The 21,169-nt window shown below is 44.7% G+C and overlaps 2 protein-coding genes and 1 long non-coding RNA gene across 5 annotated transcripts; 1 reads left to right on the top strand and 2 right to left on the bottom strand.

Moving 5' to 3' along the window:
• Positions 1 to 755: 755 nt before the first annotated feature.
• On the bottom strand, positions 756 to 12,017 carry trim46b (tripartite motif containing 46b). Of its 3 annotated transcripts, XM_047019342.1 has the most exons (12): positions 11,592 to 11,681; positions 8,693 to 8,954; positions 8,205 to 8,355; positions 7,458 to 7,656; positions 7,081 to 7,227; positions 6,590 to 6,685; positions 5,994 to 6,247; positions 5,335 to 5,456; positions 4,241 to 4,579; positions 2,689 to 2,918; positions 2,383 to 2,450; positions 756 to 2,275 (listed from the first exon to the last, which is right to left on the bottom strand). In XM_047019342.1, exons 1-12 carry the CDS (start codon positions 11,613 to 11,615, stop codon positions 1,840 to 1,842), a joined length of 2,328 nt encoding a protein of 775 aa, XP_046875298.1. In that variant the 5' UTR covers positions 11,616 to 11,681; the 3' UTR covers positions 756 to 1,839. The 3 variants fall into 3 exon arrangements, with proteins under 3 accessions (XP_046875298.1, XP_046875297.1, XP_046875296.1); XM_047019341.1 differs by lacking the exons at positions 756 to 2,275; positions 2,383 to 2,450 and adding an exon at positions 3,919 to 4,031 and having other exon boundaries at positions 2,826 to 2,918; positions 11,592 to 12,017; XM_047019340.1 differs by lacking the exons at positions 756 to 2,275; positions 2,383 to 2,450; positions 2,689 to 2,918 and adding an exon at positions 3,431 to 4,031 and having other exon boundaries at positions 11,592 to 12,017.
• A 1,698-nt stretch (positions 12,018 to 13,715) lies between these two features.
• On the bottom strand, positions 13,716 to 16,979 carry LOC124467178. Its single transcript, XR_006956048.1, has 5 exons — positions 16,892 to 16,979; positions 15,677 to 15,788; positions 15,351 to 15,492; positions 14,899 to 15,060; positions 13,716 to 14,241 (listed from the first exon to the last, which is right to left on the bottom strand). It is a non-coding gene; the product is annotated as an uncharacterized LOC124467178 (long non-coding RNA).
• Positions 16,686 to 18,993, top strand: s100a10a (S100 calcium binding protein A10a). The gene is made up of 3 exons (XM_047019343.1): positions 16,686 to 17,004; positions 18,189 to 18,342; positions 18,763 to 18,993. The coding sequence occupies exons 2-3, from the start codon at positions 18,202 to 18,204 to the stop codon at positions 18,922 to 18,924; spliced, it is 303 nt and encodes a 100-aa protein (XP_046875299.1). The 5' UTR covers positions 16,686 to 17,004; positions 18,189 to 18,201; the 3' UTR covers positions 18,925 to 18,993.
• The last annotated feature ends 2,176 nt before the right edge of the window (positions 18,994 to 21,169 follow it).

Here is a 21,169-nt window from a genome sequence, read left to right as displayed (position 1 = left end):
TGCCGCGACTGTCATCAGATAAGTTCAAATGACTTATTTTATTTCCCCTGCCAATAGCGATGATGATGAGGAAGATTAAGTATGGGTAATTCCTGCAAGGTATTTAAGAGAAGGCCCATGCTGTGTTTAATGCTGAGTGGAAGGATTACGTGGTCCCATACATGTGGTGTTGTGGCTGCATACCTCCACCCAGCCTAAACCCAATCTGTTACAGATTTACACCAAAAAAGGAGACTAACAGTAAGAGAAAAAAATGAGAAAGAGATGGGGGGAGAGGTGAATAAAACACATTCCACTCCCCATATCACAGGAGATAACAGTGATCAAGCCATGGAAGGAGGAATATGTTTTATCTAAAGTCTAAGGACGTCATACAGCCCTTCTCCTGGGCTTGGGCTTGTTTTTTTCTTTACCTTTTATTGTTCGTTTTATATTCCATTCGTTTCTGAGGCAAACCCAGCCACCCTTCTGGGTTCCCCTGAATATGGGGCCAATTAAATACATATGTGGATTTTAATATCCACGCTCGTAAAAACTGTAGCGATTTACATTACATCTACATATGGAATGCTGAACGTAGTCATGTGTGGTGTTAATGTCAATATCAATAGCAGATGCAGATCATACTTTACAAATCATATTTCATTTTCCACAGTTTGTTTTCAAAATGTGTATTTCACTGCTGCTCTCTTGTGGTGACAATGTGCTATGGTCTGACCAAGCCATGCCACTTGACCTGTGGCAAAACGGGGAGGACATCTTGTAGCTTAAAAGAATTTGCCTTTATTTAACTTTCAAGTCATCAATCCTTTTTGTTTTGCAAACATTCTGCCAGCAGGTAAATTCTAGCCAATAATAACAAGCACAGCTCATGAACTTATAATCAAGACATCTGAAATGAATTAAAAAATATTCTTTGTGTACGCCAAAGCAATCATTAACATCAGCCAACAGGTATAAGTATGATTATCAGTATCATGTGCAGCTACAGACACATGTGCACTCGCTCTCTCTCTTTCATGTGTCCACATGTGCACTCGCTCTCTCTCTCTCATGTGTACACATATGCACTGTCTCTCGCTCTCTCTCTCTCATGTGTACACATGTGCACTCTCTCTCGCTCTCTCTCTCTCATGTGTACACATGTGCGCCCGCGCTCACACACACCATCAATTCAACCATGGACAGAGAATAACAGCAATGCATAAACACACTAATAAGCAGTGTTATTAGAGTGGCTATAGAGGTTCAGCAAGGATTACTAATTCCAATATTGCCTCATATTATGCCTCTGATCTACCTCCAATTCTACTCAGTTACATCCTTGTGTACAATACAATATATAGGTATTGGTTACTTTGGTTGGGATGCTGAGGAGGGTGAAGGTGAGGAAGAGTTCACTAACAGTCCAGACATTTTTCATTTCAAGAGCATCAGTGAAAACCAGCAGGGCCTGCTTCATAGGAGCATCAAAAAGCACGGACTCTGAACAAGGTCCTGAAGTGAACCTGCTGTTCTACATCTCTCACATAAGGCATATATACATATCGTATACACTATAAATGTATACAACAACACGTATTAAATAGAGCAAGCGTCAAAGATATAATAACATATTAACTAGTTATGTGTAATTTGCAAGCCCCTACATTAGCGTTTTATTATTACTGGGCAAAAAGATGTGAACAAAAAATGTAACAAAACTTAATAACATTTGCATATTGGTAGCAATAAAAAGTATTTTTCTTATACAAATTAAATACAAAACAAAACATCTGAGGTGTGTCGCTGTAGCTGACTAAATAGTTTGCGATTCATTTGACATTCAATCACCTCAGATTATTTATTCATTTTAGTGACTCGGGATTGGATGGTAACCCTCCTGACCGGTGTCGGATCTGCATTCCGATTGGCCACCAGCTCTTGTAATTGCAGAGCCCCTCCACCAATGAAACAGAAAGCTGGACAAACCGGGCCGGAGCAATCCACAGGCCCGTCCCACAGAGGGCGGAGTGAGTGGGCATCGTAGAAAGTGACACGCCCCTTCTCGAAGTCAAGGCACACCCCGAGCCTGGGGGGCAGGGGGTAGGTGAGCCCGCCGGGAGAGGAGGGGCTGTTGCCGTTGGTAACAGGGTCGCGGGTACCGTTGGCATGGTGATGATTAGAGTGCTGGGGCAGGTAAATCTTCCCCATTCCCATGGTGAGGAAGGAGAAGGGAGGAGGGGAGTCCAGGGCGTCCTCCGCCCCACTGTCATGGCCGCTGTCTGGGTCATAGCTACGGAGATAGAAAGGAACACTATTAAACCTAGTCTCTCCTAATGTTTTCTTCTAATATTGTTTCTGCGGGTGTCATGATATGGGATGTTCCTCAGTGGAACTCACCGAGGACTGGCCATATCTTGGGGAAGGTGGAACCACTCCTGGAGTTTGGCCTCCAGGCCAACCCCCACCTATACGACACATACAGAGGCCCTTTACATCTATACGGTATGTTACATATTACATACCTTAGAATCCTAACCCCCAATCCTCTTACTCAATATCTGAGAGCACAATATCTGACCCTCCAGGTTGGAACATTTCTCCTCCACTAATTTACATTTGTTTGAATCAAACAGCAGAGGGAACACAGAAAACCAAACCAAAAAAGGTATCCCATAATCCTCCTCTCCCGTTTGTTTTACTTGCCTTGACGAGGTAAGACCCAGGCTCCACTGAGCATGCCCAGTAGTGGCGACCCTGCGTTATGGCCACGTCCCCCACCAGGAGGTCGGCAGTCAGGTGACAGGAAGTGAGGGCGCGGTCAGCGGCCTGGAGCAGGGAGAGTCCGGGGACGCTCCGGGCGCCGCGCTGCTCCTTGCTGACCACCAGACGGTCGGCATGGAGACCCCAGCGAGAGTCCAGGTAGAAGTTTAGCACTGAGTGAGGCAAGAGGAAGCGTGGAAGAGAGGAGGGAAGAGAGGGAGAAGGAAGGAAGGAGGGAGGAGTGTGTTTGCAGGAAAGAAGCGAGAGGGGATTGATAGGATAGACGGAGGGTCCGTTTGGGTGGACGGGTGCAGGAGGAGAGGGAGAACGTAGAAGGAGCAAGTGCGTTGGCAGGTAAGAGATGGAGAGAGAGAGGGGGGATGGAAGACAGGTGCGGGAGGAGAGAAAGAAGGGCACAGAGGAGGGAAACAGAGGAAGAGTAGTAAGGAAGGGAAGAATAATAAGGACAATAGGAAACAACTGAGAGAGAGAGAGAGAGAGAGAGAGAGAGAGAGAGAGAGAGAGAGAGAGAGAGAGAGAGAGAGAGAGAGAGAGAGAGAGAGAGAATGACAGAGAGAGACTGAGAGAGAGAGAGAGACGGAGAGAGAGAGAGAGACTGAGAGAGAGAGAGAGACGGAGAGAGAGAGAGAGACTGAGAGAGAGAGAGAGAGACGGAGAGAGAGAGAGAGAGACGTAGAGAGAGACAGAGAAGAAGAAGAATATCAGAGAGCAGACATGCACAACCTCAGAAGAAAAGGGGAGGAGTTCAGGGAACAAGGACTGAAGGAGCCGAACTTTATCGACATACTGAAAAGCTGACAGACTCAAAGCAGAAGGTGGAACTCTGGGGAGAAACTCAAGAGGAACCATCAAAGAAGGAGTCAGATTACAGGAAGCTAGTCCAGGGGGAGACACGAGGATGCACCACTGACCACTCAAGACTCCACTAGACCAATAACCTGGATCTCAACCACAACCTGTTTGTTAAGCCTTGGGTCTTAACAAACAGCAAACCTCAGCAGTTCATTGACAGATCTTGTTATTGGAGAGAGAAAGAGAAAACGAGGGAGAGGGAGTGAGCGAGGGTTAGGATACATGGCGATGCATAGCAAAGTACATGGAAACAAAGGGTACAGATGCAGAGTATCAAAATATATGAATGCACATCCTTACGCAGAGATGGAGTGATACAAATCGGAGTTGCCGACATATCGAGGGAAAGGAGAGAAAGTGGAAGAGAATCGGTGAAGGGTGGAAGGATGACGGGATGGGAGAGAGGCGGAGAGCTGACACGCAGAAACACGGGAGGTGGTAAGGCCAGGAGAATGGGGTGGGAGAAGAGAGAAATGGAAGGAGAGACAGATGGAAACAGGAAGAAAAAAGAGAATGAGTTATTTAGCTGTGCGTTCAGGTGCTCTCACTGAGTTAAGTTACACCAAGCTTTAGCTGTAAGCTTTACCAACCATAACATTGTGTGTGTGTGTAGCATTCTTACCTGGTGCGGGCGGTGTGTGTAAGTACACCTCCTCGCTGTACTCCCCGAAGCCCGCCTTGTTGCAGCCTCTCACCCTCAGCACATACACGCTGTCCATCTCCAGCCTGTCAATCACTGCACTCGTCCCGCCCACTTCCTCCAGGCGCTGCCAGCCCCAGCGGGCAGCGGCCAATCCCCCCCGCACCCCACCCCTGGCCCCGCCCCCCGGCACCACCCCCCGGCGACGGTACTCCACGGAGAAGTGCCAGGCAGGGGCGGACTCCTGGGGAAGCCGCCAGCACAGGAACAGCTGGTCGTAGGCCAGCGTGCGCTGGGTGTCGATCACTGGAGCCAGCGGGGCTGGTGAGAAATTGAGTCACAAGTGTCAGTCAGACGGCAAACACGTTGGCAGGACTAACAACCCAGACAGACATTGAATCGTGTCTAGCTCAGGGTGGAAGAAGAGATCTGTTTAATCGCCTTGGGATTTGCATAGAGAGGCGCATGGCAACTTTAGGGGTGCAGAGGCATGGAGGAGACCTCCTTTGTCTTCCATAAGCCATGGAAAGGATTCAGAGTCCTACCGCACCCTGTGGGAGGCGACAGGCAACACAGACCCACAAGCAAAGCAGCAGGAGCTGCCTTTAGAAAGGTCAGACACCTTCACATGTCCATGTGGAGCTCTGGAGGAACACACTATCAGCCAGGCAGAGCGGACCAGTTTCCTCACTCGTCAAGAGTTATTTGTTTAAAGGGGCCATCTTGGTATGACTTCATTTTTTTGCCAATCAAGGCCTTTTTCAGTATGAGCTGGTTCCTTGGAATGCACTATTACTCCGACACTCCACTATGACTTGCCTCCATACACCACCTACAGTAACTAAGCAGTAATACAAAACTGTTTATAGCTATTCACACTAATCTCCGTAACTCCCCTACTTAATCAATTAGAGACTACCAAAGCAGTAATCGTATTACTACACACCATCCCATTATACAAAATGACTGTCCTCTGTTTCTTGTACTCTTCCCCACTCGAGCCACCACCAGCCCACCCCATCTCCCCCGCTCCCCCTCTCCCCCGCTCCCCCTCTCCTCCCCCCCAGGTCTCTCACCTTGGGTAAACTGCAGCTCTTTGAGCAATTTGAGCTCCTTGGAGACGTCCAGCTGGAAGTGTCTGAAGGAGGGATCAGCAACCAGAGAAAAACACTGCATCCCCTCGATGGACTTTGATAACCTGAGGTAAACACAATACAACACGCGCACACACACACACACGTGCACGTGCACACAATGGACACCCACACACATTGAAACATTGGACACACATAGAAACATAACAGAGAAAGCGGATATTTAAGGATATTTGACACAGAGATTATAAAGTTGCAGCACAGTAATTGAATTTGCATTCAGCAGATAATCAAGACATACCACTGCCACATCATTGTACATACGTCAACATGTAGTAATCTACTGATTCTTCCTCCTCAAACACACTAACAGTATTCCGCATCATTCCTGGTCTTCAACGAGCACAGTTACATGTATATCTAGTGCCCTCTTGTGGTAAACATGTCACTATTACAGAAGCAATCATCAACACACACTAGGGGTGAAGACAAACAGAACCAACTGAAAAGAGGCAAGCGCAGAAGTGGATAGAAGGAGTGGTTCATGGGGGGAGGGTCAGAAAAAGCAAAGTAGAAATAACAAATAAAACTGCTGTGGGGACAAAGGAGGATTCTGAGGGTTGTGGACAAAGTCGTCAAACCTGTTGTGAGTCTGGCGAGCGGCCTGAACGAAACAGGAAGGGTCTGTCTCCTTCAGCAGCTCTTGAGAGAAGGCCATGAGCCCCGCGTTCTCCATCAGGCTCCGCCTCTCATCCACCTGGCCCGCCAACGCTTCACCCCTCCTCTGCCGCGCCCCCTCCAGGGCCTGGGCCAATAAGGCGTGGCGTTCCGCCAGAGCAGCCGTCAGGTCCCTGACGCTCTGAGTGAGCTGCTCACGGGCAGCAACGCTGTTCACCTGGAGACGCAGACATGGGAGTAAGGAAGAGGTCAATGTGTTCCAAGACTGCAGGAGGAAATCTATTTTGTTTCCCCTTGAGGTTTTTTTTTTAAGAAAAGTACATTGGTATGGGTTGAATACAGCTCAATTAATACTCTGTCAGGGGCTTATACCAATATGTTGTAAAAAACGTAATAAAATAAGAGAGAGATGGGAGATGGGAGAAATATTGGAACTTCCAGGCATGTTGGTGTTGCAATGGAATGAATAATGCTGAAGGGGGAGGTAAACCCAATCCTAAACCCTGTCGGCTGTGGTCTCCCTAGCAGAGTATGTGTCTCTGACTGCAGCGTTGGTCACCTCCATCTGAGTGGTGGCACTCTCCAGCTGGGTGATCTGGGCCAGCACTGTCTCCTGGTTGGCCAGAATGTAGTTAATCTCCTTGGTAATCTTATCCTAAAAAAAAAAAAGATAAACATTAGCAAACAACAACAAATGGAGCACGAGACTTTAATCTGAATGCACGTTAGTGAGTTTTAGCCTACATTTGAACCAGACCCCTCACTGGGTCGTTATGACGCCAAGTTAAGTCCTGTCCTGCAGGACTTGTCTGTGACATGCAGATTTACACCATTAAACACATCAGGATGCTTCCATTTCCCTTCCATATCATCCTCTAAAACGAACATAAAACTGAACAGAACTAAAATGGCCGATTAGTAGATACTTGCATGTACCCTATGTGTTCAGTTTGAGTGTCCGCGTATAAACCACACAATCCCAATATCGCCTACCTCCATTGGCTCAACCAGCCAAGCAGCCAGCTAGCCTGAGGTTTCCCTGATACCCACCTTGAGTGTCTGGTAGGCCTGGGCGACAGGCATGACCTTGTGTCCCGCGTGGGCACGGCGCAGCTTGCAGAGCGGGCAGAGCAGCCGCTGGCAGGACTTACAGTAGAACTGGAGACGCTCCTGGTCGTGCTCAGGGCAAGTCAGAACCTGAAGGCACCAGAGGAGAGGGAGGGAAAGAGGAGAGTTGAGATTACAATGGATGGATAAGAAGGATCGTAAATATTGTTTGTGACCAGTCTTTTTTTTAACCTTTTAACAAGACGAGAAATTCATGGCTTTGTGACACAGGGCCATTCTACTCCCCCCTTTACAGGACCTTCCTTCCCCGTACCCAACCCCCAACTCCCTGCCTGCCAGCCCTCCCCAGCAGGCCTTACCTTGGGCCTGAAGTTGAGAGTGGGCTGGACGTGTTCGTGCTGGGCCCGGGGCGTCCCCCAGGGGTGGTAGAGCTTGAAGCACTCGTTACAGAAGCTGGCCCTGCAGTCAGCACAGCCCTTAGTGGCCTCCAGGGCCTGGGGCGGCTTGCAGAACTGACACATCACTGCTACACTGCCCAGACTGACCGTGTGTCTGTACCTGAGAGAATGGGGGAGGGGGAGGGGGAGGGGGAGGGGGAGGGGGAGAGGGAGAGGGAGAGGGAGAGGGAGAGGGAGAGGGAGAGGGAGAGGGAGAGGGAGAGGGAGAGTCAGCATGAAGCGGTTACATGTACACCATCTACAGTGGGAGCAGATGTAGCTGTTCCTGTGTCGAGTGTGGATGCACTGTCTGCTCAGCTGCAGAGTCAGTGTGCACTCTCTGCTGAAGCTCAGCTCCGTGCTGAATCATGGGAGTCAGCATTTGGACAGATTCCCTCACCTGCTGCTCAAAAGGCTAACGCTGCTGCTAATTGAAACGTAACTACCCTGTAGCACAAGAGGAAATAGCACAGCTTGGCATGAAGCACACACACACACAGAGTTGCAGATGAGATGCTGTGTCAAATGTGTCAGATTGTGTGTGTGTATGTCTCTTTGTGTGTGTGCCTGCTGGAGTGTGTATATATCTCTGTGTGTGGATACGTGTATGTGTGCCTACTGGTGTGTGTGTGTGTGTGTGTGTGTGTGTGTGTGTGTGTGTGTGTGTACCTCTCCACTATTCTCTCCAGGGTGAGGTTGCGCAGGCAGTCCGTCAGGCCCTTCTCCCCCAGCTCCACGTCTCTCCCACAGGGGATGCAGGGAAACATCATGACCAGGGGAGGGCCCTCCTTACGCCGCCGCCCAGGATACGTCCCGTACCCTGGAGACCAGCAGACAAACATGGAGGAGCAGGATGAGTGGAGAGAGAGAGGCAAAGGACTAAGATAATAATATTCACAGCACATCCTTAGACAAGGCTGGACATATTGATTGTCAATGGACAGTGACAACGAAAAAAGGACTTTGTAAGCAAATTAGACTAGAATAGCACTGTCATAACCATAACACTCGGTCATTTGATCACTAATATAATATGAAAGTGGTACAAAGACTGTTGCACTTGTTGGCCGGATGGCGTAGGTACAGAACATACTCGATAAACTAGACTTTTCCACTTCGATACAAAACGAAGAAAAAGAAACGATACAAAAACTCACCAGCTCGCAGAACGCGATCGATGGGCCTCTGCTCAGCCTTGGGCATGGGCCTGCGTGCCTGGCGAGGGGAGCGGGTGTTGGGCGTGGAGGCAGGTGAGTTGGGCTCTGGAGGCAGCTCGGGGGGAGGGTAGCCATTTTGAACCAGGACCTCGGAGGCACACATCAGGCAGACACTGTGTTGACATGGCAGCACCACGGGCTGCTTCACAATCTCCTTACACACGGGGCAGTGCAGCTCTCTCTCCATACTCTTCACATTCGACTAGAGAAGAGAGGAGAAAAGATGGAGAGTGGAGGAGATGGGGAGGGGGAAGGGAGAGTGGAGGGGGAAGGGAGAGTTGAGTGAAGGGGTGGTGTGACGTGGCGTGGTAGGGCAGAAGAAGAAGCAGAGAGGAGAGGTAGACGAGTAGAATGAATCAGGATCCCAAACAGCAGAGCGTGAGTTTGTCCAAACTGCCGACGCATCATCTATCTCCATCTAAGACTTGAAAGAGGGAGTGAGACGCAGTCAGAGGTTGAGGGTGGGGAGGCAGGTACAGCGAGAGGCCTAAAGGACACGGCACGTGTGCAGAGAAGACAGGGATTTCTCCTGCCACATGTGAACACACAATGACCGATGACAGGACTTTATAAATAGAAGTCCCTGATGGAGCATTGGGGCCATCTCGTTAAATATGAATTTGAGACAGACTTTAATTATTTAATTTCTCCACAGGCCTGCATGGGCTGTGTGCTCTATGCCCCGCCCCCAGCCCTCACATGGGCTGTGTGCTCTATGCCCCGCCCCCAGCCCTCACATGGGCTGTGGGCTCTATGCCCCGCCCCCAGCCCTCACATGGGCTGTGGGCTCTATGCCCCGCCCCCAGTCCTCACATGGGCTGTGGGCTCTATGCCCCGCCCCCAGCCCTCACATGGGCTGTGGGCTCTATGCCCCGCCCCCAGCCCTCACATGGGCTGTGGTTTCTATGCCCTGCCCCCAGCCCTCACATGGGCTGTGGGCTCTATGCCCCGCCCCCAGCCCTCACATGGGCTGTGGGCTCTGTCCATTCAAGAACATCCACATGCTGACATCAGTTTACAGATGGATGTAATGCTAGAACGAGATTTACAAGAGTTGATCTATTTGAATAAAAGGATGAATGAATCGATAAACACAAACCACATACAGTCCACGAGGACAGACTGACAGGTCACCGCCTGGATCTACTGCCTCGGCGGCTGCCCTTGACAGAGGACTTATGGTACGCTCTGGAAAACGCACTGAGACCTCAAAGTGTTGCATCTCTCTTGTGCTACAGTCTCCAAAAATAGCTTCCTTTCAAGGGGATTATAGCAGCATGTTAGCCTACGTGTGATAAATGTTGGTCACCCTGCACTGACTCTACATTATGCATGAAAATGGATCACAAACTGATGACCAGCTCCCATGCCCACAAGTAGGCACACAAACATATATGCAGGCAAACACATGTACACACATCATTCAATCAACCAGATTACACAGAAAACCACTTAAGAAATGTCCTTTCACGTGATTGCACTGATATAGGAAGGAGCAACAGAAGATGAGAAACTCCATTGAATGTTAATAGCCTACATGAATTGTTTTTGTCAGAATAAAACCTTTCAATTTTAATTTGATTAGCAATATGCTTTTCACTTCATACAGCTAGGTAATAACGTAGGCCCTACACCACAAGTACAAAGGTTGCACACATTTGAGAACAAGCATTGCGTTCCCATACAATACATGCATTAAGGAAGACATACAACAGCATAAACATACTCCTCGCTGAAAAAAAACATTTCTGTGTCATTCACCAATGTCAACTCAAGCCTGCCCTATTTTATCTCGCTAAATGAGCATGCAATTGGGGAAAACGAAGAACCGTTTTGCTTCTAAAGATTTCATTTTTTAAATAACATCAGAGTAAACTGCTATTAGACGTGTGTCACCGGCGAGGTTGACAGAACACGCGCTGCGACATCCTACCTTCACCTGGATTCTAGGCGCCATGATAGGATGAGCGGAATGAATTCCTCCTCCTTACAATCTGAGCGTTGGGTTGGTTTTACACCCGGTGGTTTTGGATAGTAAGGAAGTCAGGGTTAGGGAACGAGAAAGACGTTCCCGTCCCAAACAGTTTTATGGGAAACATTTTAAGAACCTTCATGTGGAGGATTCATGTAATTTTATCAATTTGCATCGCTGTTGTCACCAATAAAGGAGATTGTGAAGCGCTCTTTGTTTGCACACACTGTTCTTTAGTATATTTGTAGTTTAAAACCATTTTCCTATTTTCATATAAGCCTACTGAAACATGTCGTGAACGTATTTATATCCGTATTTGTAAAGCATTTGTATTCCCCTTTCCATGCAACGCACAATTTCCGCGTGTCTGTATCCCGTGTCCATGGCAACGAGCATCCTTCCACGTCCCATGAGCTCTGACATATAGTGCAGTGTAAGTGTTCATGCTGCTGCACTGCTTATTTTACTATCGTGCAGTAGGTTAGCACACTATGGGTGTACACCGTAAAACTACGTATTTTATATCTCCTTTTTTGTCTTGTTACCATGTGCTATCTTTTTGTTTATTGTAACATAATACGGTCCCAGAGATAGTCTAGTCCTACATGACGTGTCAATAGCATTGTCTACAGAAAGATAAAAGCTTAGATAGAAATATACACATTGGTGGCACCGATGCAAGGCCCATGCAAACCTAGATGCAAAGTAGAATGTACAAGCCATGCATAGCCTACTACAAGTGGGTCCGACAAGTGGGATGTGGGATGTGGGTTCATGGTAGGTTTGCCTCTCACCAATGTAGGCCTGTACAACATACGACATGCTCTGAATCTATCGGCTAGGCTACCGTCACAGCACGTTACTCACACTAATACGAACCAGTGCGTCCATCCTTGAGAATTTTCGAATCCGACTTCGATGAATTACACCGTCAACGACAGAGGTATCCGTGTATGATACCTAACATAATATTTCCAGAAGTGAACCTCTCAATGGTTATATGTTCATCCAAGTAAGATGTAAGATGAAAGCATTACGCCTGTCTGCGTAATTGTTGTTTGGAGCGTTGTAAAACGCATAGACCTATTAATTAATAAAATATGAATTGAAAACAGTAAAAACGAGAAATGTTAAGATACTCAAAATAATTCAAAACTATCATCAAAAGGTCTCCGATTCCTGACTGATAATGTTATCCGCTCCTTGTCCTGATATCCCGTCCCCCAATCCTTCAGATATCGAATCACGCTCGACTAAAATGATGCCTAGCCCTGTACTCAGGTTGTGAGCTGCACGTACATGCCCACTGATGGTGTGACCCACTGAGCATGCGTGATAAATCTTGATGTAAAAAATTGCCTCAAAAACTTAAAAATACTTACCACACACACATCTCTGATTCCTGCAGTGTGAATGTCCTGCAGTCCCCGTCGAACTGTATTGCATAGCCAAATTAAAGGAAGTTATATCTGACAGATATATTTGTAATTGTAGACTATATCAAAGACAGATTCATACTCAAGGTATCTTTAAAGTAAGAAAACATTTAATTCGTTATCATTTAAACTAGAAATACATAACAATAAGACTGAAACAAGCTTTTTATTATGTATTGTTATTTATTTTAACATTTTGGCAAATTAAGAATAGCTAAACATTAAAAGGGGGTCTTAAAGGGGCAATTGACTGGGTTTTTGGGGTATTTCACACTGTTCCTTAAGGTCTCCGAATAGGGTATGTAACATTGGTTGGGTTGAAAATGGCCCGGGTGCTGTTCTATGCCCTCTGACAGATCCTCTGAAATGTTCCCGGGAAAAATCACTAGCTTTTCTCCTTTTATGGTATGCTCATTAATATTTAGATAAGCTGCGCGCTGATTGGTTGGTTATCAACGAGTGAAGCTGGGAGCAAAAACGCAACACGGCCAACAGCAGCACTCACTGAAACACCAAGTTGGAGACTTGAAATAAAAACGCGCAAATAAATCTATTGTGTCTACACAACACTGTTTTCAACAGATTGACTATATATCATTTGAAATGATAACATTACTTGTTTCCACTTCTGTTGTTGAAGCAAACTGGATTGACTTAGGTGGGTAGAACATTAGGCTACTGCTTAGCAACCAAACCATATCGTGATTCTACTCGGCTTCAGTTAGCTAGTTAGGCTAGCTCTAGATATCTTGCTGTAAAATAACATGACAAAGTTCTGGACAAACATGCATCGAGAATTGTAGATTTTCATTACACAGGTTATTTATTTGAATGAAACACAGTCAGGAACATGAATCAACGTTAGCCCCATTGCCAATAAACTAGGCTAAATGATCACACATTCTACCTATGCTCTTGCGTTAACTAGCAAGCTAAACTTGTTTACATCATGCCTACAGTCTAGGTGTTACTAGTAACAGTCACTAGCAATGCTAACGTATCCTGTATCTAGAACCTGCCTTTCTCCAGTTCTTTCAAATAGATTATCTAGACAGGCGTTAGCAATATGCCAGACTGCAGTTCGTTTTCTGGCTATTTTTCGGAAGCTTCCCTTCTAATGCCGACTACAGCTAGTCTAGCTAGAGTCATTTGATGTGTGTAGAAACGTGTTTAGCATTCTACCTGGTATGCTATATACAGGAAACGTTAGCATTGCTAATAACTGTTAGCACAACATCATACCGTCCTTATAGCTTGCGGTTGCAATGAGCATACGGTTGGAACAGCACCTCTTTCCAGGTTCAGCTTCCTAGCATATCCTGCTTGAAATTGTCCAAGGTTGTCAAAACTGTCTTGGGTTAAATGTTCAGAGCAAATGAATGATTGAGTGTCGAACTTCGCCGGGATCTTCTCATAGACAACAGCAGCCATGCCTGTTGAATGTTTGGCTCCTTGGGAAGACTGTGAGTGTTAGCCTTCCCTGTACAGCCTGGAACACAGCATTTACGACCGTGGTCCATTTTTAATATCCTTGTTATAATTCAAAACGTTCTTCTTTGTAATTCCTTATAAGTAGCCTACACAGAGCAGCGCGCAGCTAAACTAGTATCGGAGATAGACGCTACCTCGGGCTGGTCTGGATGTAAATTCCGGGGCGTGACAAAGATACAGACCAGAGCCAATAAGAGGGCGATCACCGGTCCTACGTAGGACCGGTGGCTTTGTTGAAAAGCTAGCGTTTTACAGCAATTTTTTTTCTTTTCGAGATTTGAATAGGAAAGAGGTGTCAATGGACTTTGATATTCACGGTATGTTCAGTTTACCCTCCAAACTGTCGTTTTTCAACAATGACAAGGTAAAATCGGTTTTGCAGTCAATTGCCCCTTTAACATAACCACTGTCTATAGACACCGTTGACTCTAAAAAACATTTTTTTCAAAAACGTTTTAGTGATTTTCCAGTGCGGTGTGGACACTTGTAGCCAAGCCGGCAACTAGAGTGAAGTACTCTTGAAAGTCAAGACTCCCATCAGCGTCCTTGTCCAACATGTCAATCACCTCATCCACTTGGTCTCCCCCTTTCTGTTCAGGAAACAAACAAGGGCCAATAAAAAACGTAGTTCTCATACTTAAATTGGACAAATATTAAATGTATAACTCCCAAGGCCATTCATTGCAATATTATTCAGTTATGTAATCAATGTAATTACATTACATGTTTCTTACTGACGACAAAAAAGTAAAATAGAAATAAATAAAAATAAAGTTCTCTACTTTTGAATCACGTATTATATTGTTGTGCTTGCCAAATGTAGAGTGCTGTAAAACATCTCCTGAAACCACCAAGGACTAAGCTGCGTACTATGGGAGTTTGGGCTTTCTGCTCAGCCGCTCCCAGTCTGTGAAATGCTCTTTCTGATCATTCGAAGACAGCACAGCTTTTAAACGTGGCCTCAAACCCACCCTTTTTACAGAGCCTTTGGTCGAGTGACTCTTTTATTTTGTCCTGTTTTCTTTTTTGGTCTAAATGATTTTTTTCGCCCTTTTTTGTTTTTAACCTGTAGCACTTTGAGATTTTAGCTAATATAAAGTGCATTATAAATATTATTATTATTATTAAATATTCTCAAGCTAATAATGTGATCAGCATTCAGCAGCCTGATGTCTGAAGCCTTATAATAGCTACTATGCAAATCACTGCCACATTCTTTTGTGCAATTAGTTGTTTCAGTGACTCACCGCCATCAGATGAGGAAGCTCACTGGCCAGCAGATTCTTTAGCTCGGCCTTGTTGAGAGTCTGTTGTCTGCCCTCTCCTGCATACTTTTTAAAAGTCGTAACAAGAGCGATCAATCCCATCTCAAGGGTGGTTGGTTCCATGGTTTGCGATTAGAGCGTGATCTTGAACAGGAAGAAAGAGGGAATATGACATGTATTACAGCTGGCTAAATTAGACATTTGATAGATACAATACCAAATTAGGAATATGTAGATAGATAACAAGACTGTGGTCTGAGTTGCAGTTTTCAGTTCTGACCTTGAAGCTTTGGATAACTAGACTTTCAGAATCATTTCTTAACACAGTTATTTCCAGAGTGTCTGTCTATCTCTCATTCAAAATTCAGACACTCCAAATGTTGAAACTGAAGCTTCACCAAAGTTTTTCCTTTCTCGTCATATGCCCATCCTACCTGTGTGCTGGGTGAGTTGAGGGGAAGCAAAGTGCAGGCAAAAGATGGTGTGGGTACTTATATACTGTAGGAGCACTTTGCACATTTCTCCTCCCCCTCCACACATACACCCATCACACCAGTGGTACCAACCTTTACCAACCTGTTTGTGAGACAAGATTACATGAGATTTAAGACTCCTGCACTCTGTCTCAAATTTGATCATGTTCAACAATTCACAAAACTTGTTCATAGATTAATTGGAAGGAGAGTAATAAACTGATGATACAAATAAAAAAAAAGATAAAAAAAGATATTTTTAAATATTTGTGTTGAGTTTATCTCACCCTTCACAAGTGCAGATTGGGTGTGGTCCAACTATTCTTTACAGATAATCCCAGTTTTGAGCTAGTCTGTCCTGTTTCCCAAGTTTTCTATTCAGAATACCATCTCCACCGCCTACAGTTGCAGAACATAATGTAGATCATTCAGAACATTTATGTTTGTGTTAACATTCAACAATGTGTATTCATCTTTGTTTGTTGTCTTTTGGTTCAATTCATAGAATCGGTTGGCTGTGTTACCTATTGCTCCAGAAAATTACTTTTCCAAAATAAAAATTATATATAAAGCAAACTTGTGCAGCAGTCAAAGCAGCTGCACACATGGATCAAGGTATAGTGTCAATGAGAGGGATGATATTTTGAAGTCAAGTAACAGAAGTACATATATGTAATTTAAATAGGGAGTGAAGTGAATGTCAAGTGAGTCATACACACAAGACAAAAAGTACAATGGCGGAAAAATAATCCGTCTTAAAACAAAACTGGAACGAGTCGGACGCACACAATCGCAATACATTTTTTTCGCCAGCAGAGGCCGCCAAACACAAAATGCGAAAAAAGCCGACGCTCTCGGCGGAAAATACCGCCCCTAACTTCGTGGCGCCCCGGGCGGCTGCCCGGTCTGCCAGTTCCTAAAAACCGCCCCGAGAGAACATTCAACTAAGAATTAAACCCAGAATCGACTCTGCTCACAAATTCAAGAAAATATGAAAATTATTAATCTGTAAAGATTGTCCAAAGGATGAAAAATAAAAAATAACTTATCTCAACCAATTACAACTGATTTTTTACTTTTATTTATAGGGGGAAATCTATTTAAGGACGAAAGTGTATATCTTCGTTGTAGTAACACGGGTATGAGGCTGATATTTGTGTGTGTTGTTGGGCGAGGTACACAGCTACACGCCCTCCTGTCCAATGGTTGTTGTCAGTAGATAGTCACTGGTTTGGTGTTAATGATTCGTTCTTCTGATCAGATTACAGTTTGTACGTCTTGTATGTCTGTGGACATTATTTTTACAGGACTTAAACTTTATCACAAATAAGAATATACAATTTATCCTGTGCAGGGCGGTCGTCAAAATAAAACAGATAGCCTATAGTTGAAATAAGCTAATTAAAAAGTTTGATCACACAATCTTCAAGTCTATTTGTTCCGTTGTTAACTATCATAAAGTGAGTGGGCTTATCTTAACATCCTACAACTACATTACTTACCTCGAACTCTGACAGTCAGGGCGGCGCCTGGCTATAAATTCCAACACTCAATATTTCTCAACTCCTGCGCATTTACAAACTCTCTTCAACCGCCATCTCCTCGCTCCGTAACGGTAAGAATTCTGTAATAGTACTGCAAAGTTCTTGTTTGACTGGTATTTTTGTCTCTAGGCGCAAAGTAGTTTAGTGTCTCTTCCACAAGAAGAACCTGCTAAATAAGCGACATGCTTTTATTTTTGATGCTTCTAGTTTGCAGAAAAAACGAGGAAGAAAGATCCGAGTCAAGTTAGAGATTTAGAGACATTTTGGAATCTGGTTATGAAAGAATTGATTTAGCAATTGTACAACTGAAGACGGCTTTTCGTTATTAACACAATAACACTTCACATATTAACACTTTCATCATGCTGCTAAGGTATGAATTTGTCTACAACTGTTTTTAGAACTTGCTTCTTGCCAGTGCCAATGGGCGTACGCTCACACCTGTAGCCTACTAATAATGCACTGATTATGTTAGTGTATGTCTTTCTTTTTATATTTAATGGGGTCAGCATAGGTTTTGAGGGTCTACTTGATCAAATCGTATGAATTTAGGGATGTGTACATGCACGATTTCCCTGGTGTTGATGCAACCTCTCTTTGTCTCTGTCTCTCTCCCCCTCTACACATTTTTCCCTTGTTAGTCATTTTCCCTCTTCTCTCAGTATGTACCAGTGGCAGCCACACCCTTTCCCTGCCCCACCTTTTTCTTACTCTATTTGTAAATTCGAGCTTCTGGGTCAAGCTGCAGCATGAGTGTTTGTGCTTTAAATGGTGTGTGTAAGACTGATGTGAGTATGCCTATAAACTTGGGATACCTTTTAAGAGTAGTTTGCTTGAGTGTGAGTAAGAGTACAGAGAAATTGTAATCGTTGAAATATGCTTTCTTCAGCCAAGATCTTCCCAAGTGCCACATATAAGTACATACAGGCGTGCGTATAGGCCTACAGGCCTCAAGGTCAACGCAAAAAATATCTCAGGTCCCATGATCCCTCCTTACTTAGTATATCAATGGCAGCATACAAAATAAATGAAATCTCTGTCTCTCAACGTCTCTCTCTCTTTCTATCTCAACTTATGTCTCTTTGTCTCCTCTCTCTCTCTCTCTCTCTCTCTCTCTCTCTCTCTCTCTCTCTCTCTCTCTCTCTCTCTCTCTCTTTCCAAAACGCACACACTGCCTCTCGCTTTTGCTCTCTATCTCTCTCATCCTCTCTGTCTCCTTATCTTGCTCTCTCTCTATTTCGTCTCCCTCTGGCAGTTAACCAGCAGCCATGCCTTCTGAACTGGAACGCTCCATGGAGTCCCTCATCACGGTGTTCCACCGTTATGCCTCCAAAGAGGGGGCCGGTAACTCGCTCAGCCGCCGTGAGCTCAAGGACTTAATGGAGAACGAGCTCTCTGGGTTCCTCAAGGTGGGCACCATATCTCCATCTCAGCCACGTCAGACGGTGTTATGTTAAGACCAGCTAGTTTACAGAGATGACTCAGCCCATTATAGAGCTCTGTGCAGACAGTGCCCATGTCAGTGAAGTGTGCTTTATCTGACTGTTCACTGCTAGATTCATAAGAGGTAGGATGAAGCAGTAGTGTTGTGTAATATGAAGAAGTGAGCACACAAATGTACCACGCCCCCTTCTGCTTAGTAATCTTGCTCACCTGTGTGTCACACCACACTTTTACAGTAGCCGTACAGGACATGTTTGTTGTCATCCAGCGTTTTCCTGCATCAAATTGACTAGATCACTGAGAGGAGGCCTCACCTCCGAGACGGTACCTTCGGAAATGATAAACGTTGGTAAAAGTGTTTTTTTTTGTCGTCCTGCTCCCTTCAGTCTCAGAAGGACCCCGCTGCGATCGACAAGATCATGAAAGATCTAGACGCCAACGGAGACGGAGAGGTGAACTTCGAGGAGTTTGTGTCCCTGGTGGTGGGTTTGTCCATTGCCTGTGAGCAGTGCTACCAGATGCACCTGAAGAAGATGGGGAAGAAGTGAGAAGAAGGGAAGGTTCAAATATTTCACTTTTGTAATATCACGCTGTTCATTAAAAAACATGGAGCAACAGTTTTCCCCATGGAGTTTTTTCTGATTTGGTTTGTTTGTGTGCATGAGACAGAGATATATTTTAAATATGGAGCTGCAGTAAGTGACGTGGTTGCAGTTTAAAATATGTTGCATAGGTTTAATGGAGCTGTATGTCAGTTAGTCCATACACTCACAACTGAGATACAGTCTGATAGAGCAGCTCATTTATCATCTCAAAGAGGAATCCACGGAATGCACACAACCTCAGGGCGGGGTTTTACCATCAGAAGTTTAACAGCATTGCCGCCCTCTCTATATCTCTTCTGGTCTTCCCCTATCTCTCTTTTTTGGCAGGACTTCTTGTGTGGTCTACCCCAACCAATGTTATTGGTTACAAGAAAAAAAACATGTATTGCTAGGTTACAGTGGCGTGGGTGTACAGTAGGAAGACATGTGCAACACACCCATGTGACACACACAAAGCCTTGAATGGGTGGAGGGACAGACTGGGGATTCCCCTGTGTCCTCTTAAAGAATCATAACTCTGATTCACTCTGTAACTGTTATTTTCTCTATGAAGATTCACTGGTCAACTTAAATGTTCAACTGTGTTTGGAGGTGCTATACACAGACCATGCCACACTGTGGGAGTTTAAGTTCTTGGTATTCAAACAGTAACTGTATGAACGCGGCTACAAAAACACAATTCTGTTTTCCAGGCAATTCCTTATAGGGGCCTACTTGACTTTTAGATTATTATTGAGACATTTCATACAATGGCCACTAGGTAGAGAAAGGGTTCTACAGAAACTCAGCTAAATCACATTAATTCTGGCTAGCACAGAGTGTATTTGTCCTACCCTCTCTGTTTGATAAGAGTGTAGCTGGTTGGTAGAGTTTAAACATGTTGACAAAGTCGAAATTAGTTTCCTTATTGGTAGTTTGTGTTGTAAATACACAGGGTTTAGGAAATTCCTAGGAGCAGACAGGACAGATTTCGGGACAAGAATTTCATGATCATTCAACTCAATGACAATTGTGGGTTTCTGCTGAATGGATGGAAGGAATGGAGGAAGTAGTCACAGACACAAACCAAGCAGAAAAAACACACAGATGCCACCTGGCCAACACACATGCTTTCATTTAGAGACACAAGCACACAGTAAACAGAGTAAACACCACCATAACCACAAGCAGTTGCCATGGTAAAGAGAGACCTGGTCATCAGATGTTTTTTTGTCAGGAAACTTCAGGCTGACTCATCGGCTCATGGTCCTGACTGTGACTCACAATTCCAACCTCAGAAATCTGGGGTTCCTGTGCAGTGAAGGAAGAGAAGATCTACAGAGCCACCACCCTCAGAGCTATAAACAGAAACTGAGTTGACACCCTCAGAACTCAAAGCTATAGCTCAGTGGTTAGAGCATGCAGATATTAGGTAAGTTCTCAGGTTCAAGTCACATACATTTGGAGCTGGATAACCTGCAGAGGAAACAAACCACATTAAACCAAGGCTCTCTCCTTTCCTTGGCTTAGTTTTGGATAAATCTGGCAAGATTAAATAGCTGTTAAACTGCTGTGTTGAGTCTGTTTGTTGTCACAAGTCATTCTAGTACCATGTACCTATTCTTGTGAAAGCAGTTAGACTCCAACTTGTGACTTTGTGACAGTAAGTTAATTGTGACCCTAGAAACCACTTTTTGTCAAAGAGGCGCTGCAAATTATTGGAATGATACTGTATGACACACAAACAAGAGAGCACTGTAATTGCCAAAACAGACCCTGCCCTGAGAGGAAATAAAGATCTGTACACACATTAGTGATTTCAACATCTTCTCATCACCAGTTCTTAAATCCTCAACATATGTCTATGATATATTAATCTGTTAAATATATATGTTTAACTTTTTAAGTTTTATCTACACGTTCTCATGACAGTATTCATTTTGAAAGGATTTCGTTTAAAGACTTTACTCCTTTGCTTCAGCCTGATTTATTTCTAGAGCATATTTTATTTCTGTTGTGCGATGCATTAATATAAAGTGTACATCTATGCACAAATGCAGAACACCAGTCTAACATTAAGCCAATTTGATTAATTAAAAATGAAAAAAGAGATAGTAATAGAGAGAGGGGGAGAGAGTGAAAGAAAAAGGGGGTAGTGAGAGAGAGAGAGAGAGAGAGAGAGAGAGAGAGAGAGAGAGAGAGAGAGAGA

Source organism: Hypomesus transpacificus, chromosome 4, assembly GCF_021917145.1.
Source record: "Hypomesus transpacificus isolate Combined female chromosome 4, fHypTra1, whole genome shotgun sequence".
Taxonomy (NCBI): Eukaryota; Metazoa; Chordata; class Actinopteri; order Osmeriformes; family Osmeridae; genus Hypomesus; species Hypomesus transpacificus.
This window is presented reverse-complemented; position numbering and strand designations above follow the sequence as displayed.